The sequence below is a fragment of the Daldinia caldariorum genome (genome assembly GCF_022478825.1).
Source record: "Daldinia caldariorum strain CBS 122874 unplaced genomic scaffold F4812scaffold_12, whole genome shotgun sequence".
Lineage (NCBI taxonomy): Eukaryota > Fungi > Ascomycota > Sordariomycetes > Xylariales > Hypoxylaceae > Daldinia > Daldinia caldariorum.
Genome location: NW_025953048.1, coordinates 164464 through 183515, shown reverse-complemented (window position 1 = coordinate 183515; position 19052 = coordinate 164464). Strand labels below are relative to the sequence as shown.

Sequence of the window (19052 nt, the reverse complement as noted above, 5' to 3'; positions counted from 1 at the left end):
AATCTACATAAGCTATCGTATTTATAATGTCAATAGATTTTCTATAATGGTGCTGAGAGCTTAGAAAGCCGTACGTGTAGCCGTACGTGCAACTAGTTCTTATTCATAAGAGACAAGATATCACCCTTAGATAGATACTCATGGTTTATACCAGCATATATACATACTGCTTGCATTAGATCTAAGCGGGGGTATATATATATAAGGTTGGGTACATACCTACATACCTTCTACCTTCCCTACCTAACCTAGGAGGTAGGTTAGATATGTATCCTAGACAGGTACTCATCCACGTTTTTTCACTCGAGGTATAACTGCCGTTCTCTTCTCTTCTCTAAACACCAGATATAATACCATCCTCACTCCGTCTCTTCTCTGAATACAGCCTTTCTTCCTCACTCCACTCCTCCCTAATCAGCAGCAAGTAAATCCCTCCCCCTATTAACCTGCACCATCCTATCCTCGCCTCCGCTCACAATCCCCCAGCTCCGATCCCACGCGACCCCAAACACCTTTGCGCCTCTACCCGGGACATCACTTGCACTTGCGCCACCACCACTTCTCCCCTTCAGACTCTCCCGCTCAATTACGTAGACGGACTCGCTCACCGCGCCGCCCCCCTCGGCCCGCGTCCCCGCCCGCGCGCCCCGCAGGTCCCAGACGCGGCACGTGCCGTCGTGCGACGCCGACACGAGGCTGTACTCGTTGTCGGGCGACGGCGCGAGCCCCGCCACCATGTTGCGGTGCCCGCGCAGCGTCATCACTGAGGTCGCGGCCGCGCCGGCCCGCGGGTCCGCCAGCGTGATGTGCCGCGCCGACGTGCCGGCCGCGAGGAGCGCGGAGCTCCCCGCGCGGCGGATGGCGCAGAGGGAGAGCAGGGGGTGGGAGGTCGTGATCACGTTCTCGACCTTGCTCGTCGTCAGGTCGATGGTGCGGATGGTGTGGTCCTGAGACGCCGTGTACGCGACCGTCGCGTCCGCCGGGTCGAAGATGGCCGCGGACGCGCCCGACGTGTGCGGCTGCGTGAGGGATAGGGCCCCGCGCTGGGGCGCTTGCGAGGACGAGGCGATCTTGCGCTTCTTGGAGGCGGAGGCGATACTGGCGCCGGGGAGGAGGGCCGCGGGGGCCGCGGGGGCGCTGGACTTGGACGTCGTCCACAGACCGATGGTGCCGTCGCTCGCAGCGCTCAGGACGCGACCGGACGGGCCGTGGACGTCGATGGCCTCGATGGCCGCCTTGTGGCCGTACAGCTCGAGGGACGGTTTCAGGGTGCCGGAGAGGAAGTCGTCGGCCTCGGTGTACTTCCATATGCGCACCGTGCGGTCGAGCCCGGCGGACGCGATCTGCGAGGCGGAGAGGAACTTGGCGGACTTGACGCTGGCGGTGTGGCCGCCGAGGCTGCCGGAGGGGGACGTGGCGATCACGTTTCCGGACTTGCTCCATATCCTTAGGAGGCCGTCGTACGAGGCGGAGAGGATGCGGTCCTGGCCGGTGACGAACTTGTTGTCGGGGCTCCAGAGACCGGCGCGCGAGGTGTCGGACAGGACGTCGACGTCGCTGACCCAGTCGTCATGCTCGAAGCTGGCTTGGAAGACGGGGGGTATCAGGCTGCGGACGTACTGCAGGGTGACTGTGGATTCGGCAGAGAGCCCGTTGGCCTTGAGGTAGTCCTCGAGCGAGGTGCGCAGGAAGCTGCCGTTGATGAGAAAGTCGAAGGGGATGGGCGAGGAGGTGTTGAGCATGGACTCGGAGTTGAGGACGCGGGAGAGGCCATATCGTTTTATATCTGTGCGAGGGATACCAGTTAGAATCGGGATCTAAGTGTTGGGAAATTAAAAACTGACCTGCTGGGACAAGCAATTGGGTTCGGCCTTCTGGTAATTGTAAATCTGGCGACGTCGTTGTGAAATTGACCCGGACTTGCTGGACCTCGGCCAGCGCTGGCCGGCCTATAGACGAGTCCATAGCGATTAATTAAGAGATGTTTCTCAATACGGCAGGCAATTGGTAATTATGAGGAATAAAAGTGCAAAGTATATTTACTTGATTTATTAAAATATCGCCAATATTTCAATGTTGAATAAATCTTGGGCCTATAAGGTCCTAGGTATAGGTATGTAAGTCGGTATTAGCGTTTGGAACTTTTTTTTTTTCCTTATCGATAGAATTGGGAAAAGTTCCCATCCAGCCATTTAGACATCATGCTACATACATATCTACCTTTATCAGCCTTACCCCGCGATGCAGGGGTCCAAACCAATCAACTGTCAAATCATAACATGAGCTAAAGCCACACCTCAAGACCCTCAAACCAATCAAGCCACATATCAATTAACGCGTCTTCGTTCGGTGAACGCGTCTTTCTGTGCACTTTTTCTAGACTCACGCTTTCTCCTAATTCCAGGTCGAGGATGTTAATCATAAGGTTGTTATGATGACTTCGTTGGATGATATACCCGGAAACATGCTCCGGAAGCCTTCGTGAGTTCTTTTTCGACCTTTCATTTAAATTCGTCTCTGGCTGCGGATAGATATTAATCGTTCACAGGGGCGAGACGGGGGATGAGCTCCAAAGAGCTTCGTCTAACTATAAGCCATTACACTCTTTTAAGCTGGATAAGGATAAACCGTATCGGCAGCAGTTCGCCGATATGTACTTCCTACGGCTCACTAAGATCAAGCCTGCAGTTGAACAGTTGGCGTCCGCTGCTTGGGATGACACGCTCGTCGGTAATGAGCCGGTTCAGAAGGTTGAGAGAGTGTTGGATATCAGGCAAGGCCAGTTGTGCTGGGTCTCAGGAACCGTCTACATGGACATGCCCTTAAAGCCTAATATTCTCGAAGACGTATCCAAGGATGTATGTGTGGTCGAACTGCTAAACTGCCATAACTTGACTCATATAATCTAACTTTCACCAGCGATGGCTCTCGGCACCCATCTCGAATAAGAAGTACTACTCAGATGACGGCTCCGACGCCGTCACCCTAGAAGACGAGTCCGGTAGGATACGACTCGTGGGCGACATACTAAACTCCGTGCTCCTCGTGACCGGGTGCATTATCGCCGTCATAGGCACCGAGAACGTGAACGGCGAGCTCGAAGTCATCGACCTGAAATTCCCCGACCTAGCCCCGCAACCGGAACGCTGGGCGCTATCCGACCCTCCCGCAGATACTAAGGTCTCTTCCTCCTCGAAGAAGAGAAAAGTCAAAGACGAAGATACCGAAATGGCAGACGATGACGACGACGATAACAGGCCCAAGGCGAGAAGCGGGCGCAAAATCGCCCTCGTCTCCGGCCTAGGCTTCTCCGGCACCGACGCCTCGCACGCCATCGAGCTCAACCTGCTCCTCGAGTTCCTGCTGGGCGAGACCCTCGACCCCTCGGCGCAGCGGGAGCTCTCGCAGATAAGCCGGCTGATCATCGCGGGTAACTCGATCTCGCTCGAGGACCGACGACCTGGTGCCGACGAAGACTCGGCGACGACGGAAAAAAAGGCCCACAAGAAATACGGCTACGACAGCAGCGCGTACAACCCCCTACCCTCCCAGCTCCTCGACGAGTTCCTCGCCGCCTTGCTCCCCTCCCTCCCCGTCACCCTGCTCCCCGGCGCCCAGGACCCGGCCAACGCCAGCTTCCCCCAGCAGCCCGTCCACCCGGCCATGTTCCCGCACTCGCGGCCGTATACGGCGCCCCCGACCACCAACACCAACACCGCCGCCGAACCCGGGTGGTTCGACGCCGTGACGAATCCCTGGGAGGGCGAGGTCGACGGCTGGCGCGTGCTGGGGACCGCCGGCCAGAACGTCGACGATATCTGCAAGTACGTCGATAGCAACGATCGGCTCGGCATGATGGAGGCCATGTGCCGGTGGCGGTGCTGCGCGCCGACGGCGCCTGACACGCTATGTATGTCTTCCTTCCCTCCCTCTCCCTCCTTCTCCCTTCCCCTATTCTTTCTTTTCTCTATCCCTTGATCCATACTAACCATCCAACCCCTCCTCCCCCATCTAGGGAGCTACCCATTCCAAGAAGACGACCCGTTCGTCATGCAGACGTGTCCGCATCTCTTTTTCGCCGGCTGCCAGCCCGGGTTCGGCACCAAGGTCATCACGGGCCCGGAAGGCCAGACCGTCCGGCTCGTCGCCGTGCCGTCCTTTGCGGATACCCAGGAGATAGTACTGGTAGACACCGAGACGTTAGAAGTCACCAAGGTGAAGATTGCCGCGGTCTAGGAGACTACGGCTACGACTGCGTCTCGGGCTCGAGTTAAAAGGTAACTAGGTACGCGAAGATATATTAATAGGATGGGAGGAAACCCCAAAATAAAAAGTTCCTACCGATGATATCCATTTATAAAGTACCTAGCAAAAGTTGAAGAGCAAGAAACCCAAGGATGTTTATGGGTAGGGACTAGCAGCCATCTATCATATAATTACATGGCGTTGGTTGGGGGAGCTTAAAGCATTATTAGAAAAATCAATTAAACTCGGTGCAAGCGAGGCAAGACCTTTCGTCTATTGAAAGGGGATAGTTATTAGGCCTAAACCATATCATAAAATCAGCGTCTGAAACCAATGTACGCAAGTAATACAACGCGAAAGCTATGCAAGACATGTGCTAATGAGCATAAAGAGAACCAGTTCGGATGTACCGTCTTGGACTCTCCTAAAACCTCCTAGTCCATCCAAATTCTGATGCTCATAATGAGGTGTCTTCCTTGATCTCAATGATCAGAACTTTCTGAATCGCTGGAAGTTTCCGAATCATCGCTTCCGGCGATCGCTCTATCCAGTTGCTCCTCGGTAAACATAGGCCTAATACTTGGACTTTCCGATCCTTGAGACGAAGTCGGTGTAGGGGGACCACTAAAGTCATCCGGTAGTGCGCCGTCCATATACATGCTCTCCACGTATCGTTTCTTCCTTTCCACCCCTATGAACTTCCAGCCAATAGACTGCACATAATCCCTTTCCTGTGGGCAGCTTGCAGCGAGTATTTCAACCGTAAATTTCAGCATGTAGATCTGCGTCTTCGCTCTCTCGACTTGTTCCTGGAAATAGGCCTCGGCACCCTTGGCATCCTTGACTAGGATTCTGTCCTTGTCTTCTTGAGCTTGTTTCTGCATGTAATAACATCGAAGGTCGATTAGTTTCTCATACAAGTTCGCGTCGCTATCCGTGGCTAGAATGCGTATGTATTGGACATTGAGAAGCATAAGTAGCTCTCTAGTATTGGAGAACCTGTCGAATAATTTGGTGGCAGGCACTTCATTTGGATTTTCAATCCATCCCTTGATCCCCATCTTCTTCACCTTCACTGCCGGTAATTTAAGCGTCAATGTATGGATGCGTGCCGGCTCAGCTAGGCCATTTCCAGGAACAAATTTCTGGATAGCATTGCGAAAGTTGTCGACAACGAAGCTATTCAAGCGGTTATACGGGGCATTGATCTTGAGATAGCGCATCAGGTGCCCGTATTTATCAATGGGTATTCTGTCCTTGGTATATACGCGGCCTTTTAACTCGTCCATTATCCCCAGATAATCAGGAGGGTCGCGAATATCATAGAGGAAAGTGTTCTCGCCATATAATATGCGGAGTCCTTCCAACCACAATAAACGGCATGTGTAGAGGATTGAGAGGTCCAATTTCGGTCCTATACGTTCGAATACACGGGTCCAGCCCCTGAAGACCGGAATATCGTTGGGGGAAAGCAACATGTATCTCAGGATTTCGTCACGAACCTCAGCAGGCAGCCGGCCAAGAATGCCCAGGGCCTCGATAGGGGTTAAACTCAAACGCCTAAATTCGAGCCCGAGGATATCGGGTGAAGGTGGCTGCTCGAGACTTTTGTCCTGCTCCCAAGGCAAGAGGGGCGAGACCTCTTTTTGGCTCCCATCCTTGAGGATCTTGGGGCATTTGCTCCTCTCGCTGTCGTCATAGGCTGTGTTGGCCGAACGTTTTCGGCTTGTCTTTTGAGTCATGGGTAATACCAAGTGATCATCATCAGGGTGAGGTGGTAGTTCAACCATCTCGGCTTCACGACGGAGCCGACTCGCCTCTCTTTCACGAGCAGCTTCCTTCTTGGTAGCCCTCTCTGCGGCTCGTTGATCTCGCCTTTCTGCGGCGGTAGGTCTACTATGCTTGGGCGGACTACCGTCAGAAGGAGCAGTGCTCCTATCCGCCGTACGCTTCCCTTTTCTGGGAGGCATGCTGCTAGTAAGTACAGGTTAGTTCAGGGCCCAAAAGAGTCATAAAAAGGTACTATCTTACATATAATAATGCGGATGGCGCCCAGTGTTTGAGGCTTTCAAGCAACGAATTTCCGAGAACAATGGAAGTGGTAATTTATTTGGATGAATCTAGAGAAAGAGCACAAGAATGGTTAGTTAAACTCGAAATGTTATAGAAGATACAGAAGAAACGGAAAGGAGGCGTTGCGTACGCTTGAAGAGTAATGTTGGAGGTGTGATCGTTAAGTTTTCTAAGTGATGTCGCGCATAAAATGAATGGCACGTTTCATTCAAGAGAGATTTGGGTGGACTGGTGGTAACCGTTTAAATAAGTTAACAAAGGTGCCGTGGTATTTAGAGGTCAGAGACGAGGCGTCGGCACCAGTAAGAGTAGGAAAAGCTAGGGAAAGAATGAACAAGCCGTGGTCGCTTGACGATTGCTAAGTACCTGTTTTAAGTAGTCGTCAAGTTGGAGGGATGGTACCTAGGATATGGATGATGAAGGAAGAAGAAGGAGGAGGAGGAGGTAAAGTTTGCAAATGTGTTGGAGGACGTATAAGACAACAGATATGGCACCGTCACTTTGATGGAAGGCACAATTACTTACCTCTTATCTGTTGGTTGGTTGCAGTTGCTAGATTACCGTCCGCAGGCAGGCAACTGCCAATATGAAATTCAATGATAACGAAATCCAGCATGGAAATGGCGAGGCCGGAGTCTTATTTCCTTAAGCACGTGGTCTACATATACCATAAGGTTCCAACTAAGATATGGCGGGTGTTTCCCTGATTTTCGGTTTCAAAGCTGCCCCCGGTTCTAGACGTCCCGTCTACAAATCTGAAAATAACATATGTCACATTCCCTCCAGTTTTTTGAGCGCAAGGTGTCTGTCTATGTTGAGTGTTGAGAGCCCCTGTAGGAGGTAGTTAAGTTAATATCTACCTAAAACTGTCATACACGGTCAATACTTGTGAGCCGCCAACACTGACGGAACATGCTTCAGACGCCTGTAAAACGTATATATAATTCTGGGAAATATAATATATAGGTACATAGGTATGTACCCGACCCCTTCTATATCGGCTTCTATTCTTCTTGTCTATCTTACGTCGTACTGGCCTGACAGAACACTGGTTTGCCTTTCTTTTGCCGAGTCCTTATATAAGGCTTATTACCACATCTGAATTTAGATACAGATCACCCCTCTCCTCCTGCTCAAATATATGGGAAAAGTATCACTCTACTCCCTACTTAATTCCTTCATTTGAGAGGGACCTGATAATGGCTTTATTTTTTGGGGGGGGGGGGTGGGGGGGTAGACTTCAGAAGTTGTTGTAACTTAATGGTGATAGTACCCAAGTACCTAACGGCCAACCTTGCATTGATTGGTTGTATTTTAGTACCTGGCATTAATATGTGCACCCCGCAACTGCCAGAGCTAACAGGCACCGTTAAAGATCTGCTGATAAGATAGCTGTACCTGTAACTTTTTTTTTTCTTGGAACATTTGTTGCATGCAACTTGTTCACTAGTTCGTTCCTTAAAAGAGTTCCAATGCTTGGTGCTTATTTCCGCCCGCCATTATTTATTCTGCGCTTCTCTCGCCGATTGTTTCCTTCCCCTGGAATAATTCCTATTACTTCAACACGAAACTTACAGTGCTGGCGCATTACTAGCATCATGGCCAAGGAACGAGCTGCGAAGCTACACACCAAGGCTGAGAAGCCTGAGAAGAAGCATGAGAAGAAGGTCTCCAAGGACAAGGTGAAGAAGCATAAGAAGGAGGAAAAGAAGACGAAGCCTGTGAATGTACCTGAGGAGTTGGAGGATGAGCCTAGCAAGCTCGAAGATACCTCGGCAGTAGTTGAGGAATCCGTGAGTTTTTCTTGATTCCCCTCGGCACTTTCATGACATGCAATACTTACAATCGGATCCCCCCTAGTCGGCCGAGCCCGAGCCAGAGGTCAAGCCTAAGAAGGAGAAGAAGGCGAAGAAGCAATCGGAAGAGAAAGTCGAGAAGTCCAAAAAGAAGGAGGAGGAGAAATCCAAGAAAGCCGCCGCCAAAGAAGAAGCTGTAGCCGAGAGCGACGAGGAAGACAACGGCGCGCCTCTCTTCGCGATCGACACCGAGCCCACGCCCATCGACCCGAAGTCGATCCCCGAAAAAGCCGGCGCCGCCGACGACGACAACATGCACAGGGAGAAGGGGGGAAAGCAGAAGGAGGAGGAGAAAGGGCTGAACCGGCAGGCGCGGCGGCGGCTCCGCCTGATCGAGCGGCAGCGGGACTTTATCCATAAGCAGTTGGGGGTCGCGGTGGGCTCGAGCGAGCGCGCCGACGAGGTCCAGGCCCTGCTGGACCGGTGGGTGAAGGACTACGACGCCAAGGCACGCGCCCGCGCCGCGAAGAAGGAGCTCCGCACGGCCAAGAATGTCGCGCGCATCCGCAAAAAGAGGGACATGATGCTGAAGGCCGCGGCGGACAGGAGGAAACCTCCTAGGGGCTTGTCCGCGCAACATGCGGCGTGAGAAAAGGAAAAGGGGAGTTTTTTTCTTTAACTTAGGTACCTACCTACACTACGCCTAAGGTTGTGGCTGCTTTTTTCCTCCGTCGGAATGGGTTGAAGGCGTTGAAGGCGTGGAAAATTTTTTGAAATCACCGAGAACGTATGAACTGTGATGTTATGAAGGTTCATTCATGACTCCTCTCTCGATGTTGTCGTATGGTTACGAGCAGCAGATTCTAAAGGACTTTGATGATTTCATGTTGTAGTTTTTAACAGAGATGCGTCGTGTTATTCATCCATACCTATTTTATGTGCCTTAGGAGGTACATGCTTCCAACCCCCCATGAAACCTGCAATAACTCCAGTCGTCCATGCCCCCCCATATATGTTTGTTTGTATATGCAACTCTCGTAACGTACAGTCAGGTAACTAGCCCGCCAACTCTCTTCCCAACCCATGGGAGGGTGGAGATTCCCTTTGCGCATACCCGGAATCAAGGCTTCTTAGACTGTCCCTCCTTATCCTCCTTCCCCTCCTCGTCCTTCTTCTTCACCCCCTGACTCCACACCTCCGATACCTGATCGACAATCAGACCCCAATACCCGCCGCCGCCCTCGCTCAGCGCCTCCTTCTCCCGCTGATCCCTCTTCGCCTTCCAGTCCTCGTCGCTATCGCCCATCCACACCTTTTCCAACAGCCCCCTCTCCTTCCTCCTGTTCCGCTCCTCCTCCTCCTCCGCCATCCTCCTCCTCCTCTGGTCCTCCATCAGCAGACCCTCCTGAGCGGCGGCAGCGGTGGCGGCGGCCCGTCGCGCGCGCTCGGCCCGCAGGCGAGCCTGGGTTTCCTTGGCCTTCTCCGGCAGCTCGGCGCCGGACAGGGAGCCGATGCGGCGCGCCATGCGCTGCATCGACGAGGTGCCGCTGTAGTCGGCGACGAGCTGGTTCGTGCCCCACAGCGCGACGCCGCCGAGGATCGCGGCGCGCAGGTCCAGCCGGCGCGGGGGCAGGAACAGCGCGAGCAGGGCGATGGGGGTCACGCCGAGCGCGACGTTGTGGACGAAAGGGTTCGCCCCGGGGGGGGATTGTGGCTGTGGCTGTGGCGGTGCCGACGCCGTCGGTTGTGGTGGTTGTGATGGCGAGGACGCCATTGCGTATTTGTTACGTTGTGTATATGAGTGTTTGTATGTATGTGTGAGTGTATGTCTTGGTCTGGAATCGCGGCGATTGGCTATGTATCGGAGACTAAACGGGGCGGGGGGGAAGCGGCGGGACGGGACACAGACGAAAAGAAGTTCTGCGATTTGTGAAATCGCGATTCAAGAGGGGCAAAACAAATTGTCAATATAGCTTAGCTAGAGCAGCCAATTGAAACTTAGATGCCTTACCGCTTCTCGAGAATTGACTAGATATGTAGGTCTCTGTCCTCGGTGAGTCTTGCTGTTTAAACGGGAGCTCTGGAATGCGAATGGGCGACGATGTCGGTGGTTAGGTAGAATCAAACTTTCAACTGGAAGCTTGACTTGTTTTTTTTCTGCAGGGGTTGCTGTTATCTGGCCTTCCTTAGGGCCTTATCTTGGTACAATACAATACAATAACAGGTTAACTACCTCCTAGGTACATAATCTAATCAAAGCTAGTCTAGAGTGGACCTCGATATACTAGGTATGGCTATGTACAGCTACTGTACAGCTACTGGAACATGCCGAGCGTTGTTCTACAGCATGTCATTGGCTCTTAAGCTTCTATTGTATTGTACTATGTATGTTTTATGTATTTGCTACTTCTACTGGACTCATCAAAAGTAAAAGATCGAGTCACATCGTCGTCGGATACGATGAAACACAGCATTCATCGACCCAGACAGGAGCATCTGACGAAACAAAACTCACCTTGAAATTATCAATAAGTAAAGAGCCGCATACTCATCGTCATATGTACTTATCTTCCTGATTGAGTCCGACTTACCTGCATCTGTGTTGTGCCATGGTAATTGACTCCTCATGACTTTGTTTCGCACGAGGACTCTCAACCCCCCCCCCCCCCCCTCCCCTGGTCTAGACATCTCGATTCGATTCCTTCGACTCACACCAGTTGAATGAATCATATTCGCATCATAATCAATAATACCATTCATTTGTTCTCTGCACGTTCGTCTAGAGCGGCATCGTTGAAGCAAATAGTGACAATCTCGGACACAGCCACATTATCCTATAAGTCGATAGGCGAGGTTTGGTTGAGTACCTAGGTAGGTACCTAAGGTAGCTAATAGTATTGTTGCTGGAATGTTGCTAAAGGTAGCCAAGAACCACTGTAAGGCAGATTTCCGAAAACCAATAAGCAATAGCTATGACAATAAATGTATATACTTTAAGTACCTAGGAAAAAGCAGGTATGGACCTGTCATGTTATTTTTTTATTTTTATTTTGTTCATCGTGGTACCTGAAGGTTAGATCTGAATTTCAGACCAAGGGCCGCATTGTGGGTCCCGCTTCATGGGGACTTTGTCGGGCATGTCCGGGGTTGCTGCGCCTTGCTAGCGGTGCTTGTTATCTGTCCATCTACCGACTCTTCGGTGGCCCACTGGCCGTTGACTTCCGCAGGAAAGTGCGCAAAAAGTCGGTCACTACTGTTACGCCAAGAGCGGGAAAAAAGCGGAGACATGTTATCGTCTAGGATCGTGTGGCTGCACAGAAGCTTGGAAATATTGAAGCTTTCACTTACATAGTACATACATAGTAACCTAGTAAAGAGGCTGAGTCGAGAGTTCATGCGCTCTATCACTCGCTCTATTATCTCGGCCTTAGATTTATGCCCTTATGTTAGGTACGCATTAAGCAATCGGAGTAACATGATGCATCGAGACGACATCACTTTACGTTTTTGGTTTTGGAACTGTCGTCATTTCATTAGTATAGATACCTAACGCATGCATCGTTGCTAATGTAGATACTGCGGCCTCGTTTGCCCAGGTACTATTCGGAATTTGCCTAACATCAAGTCTCCATTCTAAGACTCTAAGTACCTACTGACCGCGATTAACGGTACTTAATTGCGCCGATATGCATACTTTGCATACCTGATGTATTGCCGTTTTTTAGCCGGTGTTGTGAAATCTTAGTTTGGTGGCTTCAGCGCTTCGCTATGATCTAGAGCCATCGCATGTTGAGGTTGCAATACCAGCAGAGCGGAAGCAGGCCGATTGCATCTTATGTAGTACCACCTTGATAGCCTATCTGAGTCAGATTGAAAGGCCCCTGATTATGACCCCGGACATTATTTTCCTAAGACATAACATGTAATTGGAACGGCTTCGGAAGACTATACATGCGGGGTGTTGTATCACCATTCAAAAGGGCCGAAGCCATCATGAGTTTCTTTCGTCGTTGGGTATCATTAATGCGTAAGTAAACAACAGCCGTGGTGAAGCTATTATCTCACCACGGAACGTTCCTAGAGCGCAAAAGTTAGTGGTGTTAGCACTCGTTTTAACATGTAGATCTCGGGAGACACGAATAAAGTTTATGCCAATGGAGCGTAACGACTGGTAAGAACGCGACTTTGCCGATTGTGAGTCAGGCATCTTGGTGAATATTAGAGGGATGCGGTAGTTCGAAGAAGCTATATGAATATATGAATAATTATATGGTGGTGTGGAAGCCTAAAAGGGTGAGATTTTTGCCATTCGCGCTTAGCTTCGCGTCTGTGAAAGTATCACAAGTCCAACCATATTACTCACGTTACGTTAATGTAAAACATAATAGATATATCACCATTGGTGTGAGCCTTGGTTTGAAGTTAGGTACCTTAGCGGGGGGTGGAAAGCCTTTGGTATTACACCGAGAATTCTGTGAGTAGCTTCTTGTACACATGGCATAGCATATCACGATTCTATATATCAAAACCCCATGGTAATAGGAGAAGCTGGCAAGTCCTGCTGCATTATGGTCTACGACTCGTTGTTTGTCGCTTCCATCTAACCAGCGAAAGGTAAGACATGGAAGAGGCTGAGCGAATTCATGTCATCGGCGGCCTTTTTTGCAAAAGGCCCCCAATTTGTATATCAAGGAATTGGCGCCGTCTTCTTTCCCGGCGCTCCTTATCCTATGCAGAACTTAAAATCGCCCTTATAACATAGAGTGGCGGCCTCCCCCTTGATGCAGGTAGACACTAATGCAATCTTCGGTAGGACCCATGGGCGAATCAAGATATCTGACGTGGTCGCACGATAGGGCTGATGGAACAAGAATGAAGACATCTTCCGTATTGGCCTAAGGATAAAGGATGGTTTCCACACCCTGCATGCGTTCCTTCTTGGCAGAGATGACTTTGGCGGAGAACGATTGGTCTCAGCGTTATAAAAGTCTGCAGTCAGATGGATCATTGGGGAGATCATAGCTTCTTCGTAGGGCTGAATTGGTGGGTACGATTATAACTCTTGGAGCACCATGCCATGCCCCAGGATATACGGCCCAGTTCCGGGCGTGGGAAGATGGTGTTAACATCTTTCAAAAGCGCAAGGTAGTATTTTAACTAGGTACCTAAGTTAGAGGGTTGTCAATTTGAGACAAAGTGAGGGAGTAAAGCAATTGCAACACTCTGCACTTTGCAGAACACACAAACGCTCGAAATGAATGCATCGCTTAACTTGGTGCGGACTTATTCATGGGAGTAAGCAATAGGATAAGATGGAGTGATGATCATGGACGGACTCTTAGCCTGGTAGTATAGATGTGTAGGTGTGGAGGTAAAGTAAGATGGAAGTAGATTCAATCCCGTATGGTCATGTGGCGTGTATTTTAGGTACCTAGAGTATACAAAAGGAAGAGGAAGGGTGTCCAAAATATCAGATACATTAGAGGTACCTACCTGGAGGTATAAGCTAGGTACCTGGTATTGTACCTTATATTAGGTAAGTCACCTCACTCCGAGCTTTAGCGCGTATAAGTCAGATTTTTGTTTCTATCCCCGGACTTTTGGTTTAGGTATAAGACGGATCTCTTTAAAGTTTTCGGAATAATTGAAATTAGACGACATACCTTTTTTTTTTTTTTTGCTTTGAGATAGGGGTCAATATACACATGCAAATTCTTCATTTCCATTTAGAGAATGCCAAGATTACATGGCGACCTACGTGTAAGTATGTAGCCAGGGGTTTAGAGGTTTAAGGTAGGTAATGGCGCACCCGATTACCATTCCCTCAGGTAGAGAGAGAGAAGGGTTGATGACGGTGGTATGATGGTAGGTCTGAGGCTCGGCAATCCTGGAGAAGAGCAAACCTCTAACCTAGAGCTAATTTTTCCCCTGCAGCAGGTCCCTGCTTTCAGCTAGCCGTCTCTCAGCCGACACGGACATCGCGACGCTTTTAGTTAGGAAAACTTATTTAAACTTATTTAAACTACATCCAATATTATCACCCTTTATGCCAACGGTATAGAAAAGCATTTGGTGTGTATTATAATACATTTATAAGGTATTATATCAAGAGTCAATACCAGGTAGGGGTAGAAATATGCTATGTATTTTTTCGTAGCAGCTAACGCTTAATGCCAAAGCACCTAGTTTAGGTTAGGTTAGGTAGGTACTTAAGGTAACCGGGCAGCTAACAGCCTTACGGACAAGGACATGGAATCGGGCATATCGGTCGAAAAGATCTTGGGTATGGCGTTTGTAAGGGAGGACGGGGTTCACATGTGTCTTAATATGACAAATCGTCGATATGCCTTGCCCTTACCGAACATCCTCACCGATAAACTCCAATATGTGTAACGTCCACATGTAGATATAGGTATGCGGTAGGTAAGGTACTGCATGGATAGATGTAAGTGGGCTAAGTGGGCTCTACCTGTTATGTATGTCTGAAGTACCCAAAACTTCTAAAGCAAAATACGGTCCGCATTATGCATCGATACTCGCACAGCATCTCTTATAGCTCTTATAGCGTCTTAGCCGGGTATTATCATTGGTACATTTTTCATATTTTTCATACGTTTGTCTACCTAGGTACCTACCTACCTAGCCTAAGGTAAGTACAACACGTACGTGCTTACTGCATGCAAGGCAGGTACTAGCCTGAAGGCATGCCCACGCTACCCTTAGGTAGGTACAGTTAGGTGATAGAAATGATGTATATACAGAAGCTGTGCCGCAATCTAAGCCCCCAAAAAATTCCAATCCAGATCACCCTAACTTTTTTGATGCGGACTTGCTTGCCGTTCTACCAGGTACTTTCATTAAGAGAAAACTCCGGTCAACTCCCCCCTTGTCTCTAGAAATACCCGTCTGTCGGCACCTATGTATGTATGATTCTTCAATCTCAAAATCCCTATCCCGTCCGTTCAACTCCACCAAGTGTTTCCAAGAACGTGCAGAGAGATCCTTGGCCGTTCACCTCAAAGGGGATAACCACGAATAACCACCCGCTCTCCTTTATTATTCCTCCTCTTCTTCTTCTATTTTGTTTACCTACCTCTCTTGGTCACACGAGTATATTCAATTTTATTTATAATCATTTTCCAAGAAAGTGAGCCTACCAAGAGTCTGCTTTACACAACTCAAAACCGTACATCCCGTATATATATATATATATATATATCATTTATTAGTTTCAAATTATTCGCCACATTTAGTGTCATTCCTGTCGGTATACTCACTCAAACAGTCGATGCTTCTTGATTCCTCCTTATTTGATCCTGCCTCCAGCTCCACTTCTGTCTATTTCACCCGTCCCCCAAACCGAATCGCGCTTAAATACGCCGCCTCGAGAAAGCGCATTCGTATTTGCTGGTTTTCCGTGATATATTTCGAATTGGCCTCCTTTGCATGGGCTTTGATATGCAATCGGCTGTACCCGATTTTGCTCAGGAGCTCAGGGGCGATCGAAGTACCGGAGATAAGATGAGCACGAGCACGAGCAATGCTCCACGGTCCAGACTGGCCCAGGCTTCGGCCGATACAACACAAGTCCAGGGACGACCACAGAGGAGATGCCGTACCAGCAAGCCGAAAGTCAAAACAGGTTGCAACAATTGCAAGTACGTGTTTTCTTTCAAAACCAATAATGATCGGTTTTTATGTCATACTTCATACCTCATATGAATTTCATTTTATTTTGCATTACCTATATGTCAGGAAGTTATTAGCTTTGTCTTGTATACGATGCTAAGTAGGTACTTTGAAATTTTAGACAACGACGTATTAAATGCGACGAGCAACGGCCGGCATGTACTCAGTGCGTCCGGTCTAAGAGACAATGCACTGGCTATCCGCCTCCTCCGAGGAATCTAGTCTCAGCGGAGAGACGGATTGCGCCCAAAACCTATATTAGAGATGTTGCTCCTATCACGCCAGTGCACAATGATATCCGCCCAATCCGGTCCCAGCCACCACCGCGACCAACTGTAGCGGTAGCACTGGCACGACTAGAGCCTCAGAGGCAGCAACAGCAGCAGCTACATGTATCTCCGGGGGGCTTTACTCCCCCACAGACGCCAGTATCTGGCTCATTAACAGTCCATCGGCCATCTTTGCTTCTCTTCGACCCAACAGAAGGTTTGTACTTCCAACTCTTTAGAGAGCGTACGGCTAGCGAGCTATCGGGGTTCTTCGATTCGTCCTTCTGGACACGGAGTGTCCTACAAGAATGCCATTCAGAGAAAGCCATCCGGCACTCAGTCGTCGCTTTAGGAGCGCTTTATAAAACTTTGGAGAAAATGTCGGAGTCGCCACCAAATTCACCAGCTCCTGTAGTCGATCTGACAGACAATGCGGCCCGGCACTGCGAGGTCGCATTCAAACATTATTCATTGGCTTTGAATTCGATGTGGGTTTCGACTTCTCAGGACCAAGCCTCGCAGAGAATGAGTCTCATGGCAGCAGTGTTACTAGCTTGCTTTGACTCGTTCATCGGTGATCATAAACAAGCAATTGGCCAGATTCAAAGTGGCCTCCGGTTACTTGAAAACTTACGTGCTGAGCGTAGGAACTCTTTTCTCCCTAAACCCGAAGAGCCAGTTGAGCAAGACCTTGTTCAGATGTTTACTAGACTAGCCATTCAAGCGAAGTCTTACGATATGGCTTTTCACTTCCCTCAACCGTTCGTGATACGTCTTAGTCCACAAAACGCCCAGCACCCCATGTCCCCTTCCTCCGACGTGGGTTCACCATCATTGACAAGCCAGCCACAAACACCAGAAATATTTCAGTCGTTACTCGAAGCGAGACTAGCGTGGGATAATCTATGTGAACAGATGATGCGATTTACAGAAAATATGTTCACATTTACAACTGCAATGAGCCCCATGGGTGTACTCCCAAATTCTCTGAGACAATATGGTACGGGATTTGCCGATAGGCTAGCCGCTTGGTCCAGGGCCTTCGAACCCATACTGGCATCTCGTATAAGTCCAGCTAAGAGTAACCAAGAGAAAACGGCAATTGCTGTTCTGAAAATGAACCAAATTATGGGTGAGATTTTATTTTACATGACGTTCAGCGATACGGAGCTTCAATTCGATGCACACCTACCGCAGTTTAAGAATATCGTCAACCTAGCTGTGGAAGTCGTTGGAGACGAAGAGCGTAGGGCTGCTGCGAAGCGATGTCCGAACCCAGAATTTTGCCATCACCAGCCAACTCATCCAGACACCTTTGGCGGGCAGTACACCGCTCGACATATCAAACCAAGTTTCAGTGCGGATTTGGGTATCGTCCCCCCTCTTTTTGTCGTTGGTACGAAATGTCGAGATCCCGTAATCCGACGTCAAGCTATACAACTGCTACGAACTAGCTCGCGGAGAGAAGGCATGTGGGATAGCGAACTCGCAGCTCGTATAAGCATGTGGGTAATGGAAATTGAGGAGGCGGACGATGGCAGCGATGAATTCGGACGCCCCATGTCGAGCTCAACTGATATGAGCAGACTTTCTACGGGTAGCCCTGGTACACTAACTGCAGGATCTCCTAGCTTTGGGGAAGAGGTCCCTCTCGGTCCCGGAGGTAACGCTCGCTGGTCAGGGCGAAGGGAAAGTGTGCCGTTCTCGCCGTATGCGAGGAGGACTATACCAGAGGAAAGGCGAGTTATGGTGCGAGCTGTTGAGTTCGATCTTTGCGAACGTGTCGCAACTATTCAATGTGGTACACGGGGGCTGATCCCCGGTATGCGGGATCCGAGAACACAAGCCACAAGAATCCGGTGGTGAAAATGCACTTCGCCGCTTAAACATTACGATAACATGGCAGAATAATTAAGAGCTAGTCTTGTGCATACTACTTCGTTCGTCCGCCTCCTAGAGGGGTTTTACTTCGACTTGGATTTACTGGCTGGACCATTCTTTAAGCGCGACAAAAAGCTGGCTACAGAAGCAAAAAAAGGAAAGAGTGGAATAATTTTAAGATATCGGAATGCCGGGATTACAGGCGACAGGAAAATTATAGTTCCTCAAATATCCATCTGTATTGTTGTTAAATCTATGGCTCGGGCCTCAAAAAGGGGTTCCTTTTGATTTTCAACGTGCGTTGTATGATACCATAGAGAAGAATAATAGCGCCACCAACGTCAAGATGTACAAACTCTATGTTTCATCGGGCGGTGGGCAATAAATACGGTTGTATTCTTTGTTTATGCTACGTTTAAAATTAGAAGATAACAATAATGAGTTTACAAGAATAGTATAACTTTGAAGATTGAAGGTAACTATAGTAGTCGGTGGTATAGATATTGGCTTAAGGACCTTCTATATTCCAACCCCTGGTTGTTACTAGGCAGGTAGTGTGGCACTTAATAAGAGGGCGCCGCAGATTCAGATCCTACAGGAATCCTATACCTCTATTGGGCTTTGCCTACTTGGTAGGCAAATCAGCCCTACCTTTCATTCGTCACCGTTGGAATTTAAGGCGCTTACCTAACAACAAGCACCTACTTATTGTTAGGTATCTGTAATCATTCAGTTATGATATCTTTCATACCTAGGTGCCTTAGGTATCTTTTTACTCCTTTCGCATTTACTCCATGAGGAGAACGTTGAATAAACATTATAAATACACCACCTTAACAAGCTTACATTTCGACTTGATTGATCAGCCATTCTCACGTGCCCAAAATGCTGCGTACTACCACTGCGGCTTAGCAAAATACTAGAAACCAGAGGAACGCTATGATTCGTTTTATGCAACCAGGTTTCGGCGTAATCGTCAGGGGGGGGGGGGGGGGGGGGGGGGGGTTGAACAAAAACAAAAAAAACAAAAAAAAAAAACGGCGCACCGGAGACCACCAAAAAGTCAAAAATAACCACCAAAACCCCACCCAAACACAAC

The 19052-nt window shown here is 49.2% G+C and overlaps 6 protein-coding genes across 6 annotated transcripts; 3 read left to right on the top strand and 3 right to left on the bottom strand.

Annotated features, from left to right (window-relative positions):
* Positions 1 to 410: 410 nt before the first annotated feature.
* Positions 411 to 1965, bottom strand: F4812DRAFT_460606 (ribosome biogenesis protein YTM1; the record flags this gene model as incomplete). The annotated part of the gene is made up of 2 exons (XM_047937716.1): positions 411 to 1786; positions 1845 to 1965. The coding sequence occupies 2 exons, from the start codon at positions 1963 to 1965 to the stop codon at positions 411 to 413; spliced, it is 1497 nt and encodes a 498-aa protein (XP_047788646.1).
* Positions 1966 to 2319: 354 nt separating this feature from the next.
* On the top strand, positions 2320 to 4482 carry F4812DRAFT_75839 (DNA polymerase alpha/epsilon subunit B-domain-containing protein). The gene is made up of 4 exons (XM_047939385.1): positions 2320 to 2481; positions 2549 to 2858; positions 2920 to 3910; positions 4016 to 4482. Exons 1-4 carry the CDS (start codon positions 2432 to 2434, stop codon positions 4234 to 4236), a joined length of 1572 nt encoding a protein of 523 aa, XP_047788645.1. The 5' UTR covers positions 2320 to 2431; the 3' UTR covers positions 4237 to 4482.
* Positions 4483 to 4617: 135 nt separating this feature from the next.
* F4812DRAFT_433721 (uncharacterized protein) lies at positions 4618 to 6014 on the bottom strand. The gene has a single exon (XM_047934660.1). It carries the CDS (start codon positions 5985 to 5987, stop codon positions 4728 to 4730), a length of 1260 nt encoding a protein of 419 aa, XP_047788644.1. The 5' UTR covers positions 5988 to 6014; the 3' UTR covers positions 4618 to 4727.
* A 1902-nt stretch (positions 6015 to 7916) lies between these two features.
* F4812DRAFT_460603 (uncharacterized protein) lies at positions 7917 to 8763 on the top strand (the record flags this gene model as incomplete). The annotated part of the gene is made up of 2 exons (XM_047937715.1): positions 7917 to 8111; positions 8179 to 8763. The coding sequence occupies 2 exons, from the start codon at positions 7917 to 7919 to the stop codon at positions 8761 to 8763; spliced, it is 780 nt and encodes a 259-aa protein (XP_047788643.1).
* Positions 8764 to 8988: 225 nt separating this feature from the next.
* F4812DRAFT_433718 (uncharacterized protein) lies at positions 8989 to 10281 on the bottom strand. Its single transcript, XM_047934659.1, has one exon. It carries the CDS (start codon positions 9886 to 9888, stop codon positions 9235 to 9237), a length of 654 nt encoding a protein of 217 aa, XP_047788642.1. The 5' UTR covers positions 9889 to 10281; the 3' UTR covers positions 8989 to 9234.
* A 4634-nt stretch (positions 10282 to 14915) lies between these two features.
* Positions 14916 to 18425, top strand: F4812DRAFT_433708 (uncharacterized protein). The gene is made up of 3 exons (XM_047934658.1): positions 14916 to 15034; positions 15400 to 15772; positions 15925 to 18425. Exons 2-3 carry the CDS (start codon positions 15561 to 15563, stop codon positions 17936 to 17938), a joined length of 2226 nt encoding a protein of 741 aa, XP_047788641.1. The 5' UTR covers positions 14916 to 15034; positions 15400 to 15560; the 3' UTR covers positions 17939 to 18425.
* The last annotated feature ends 627 nt before the right edge of the window (positions 18426 to 19052 follow it).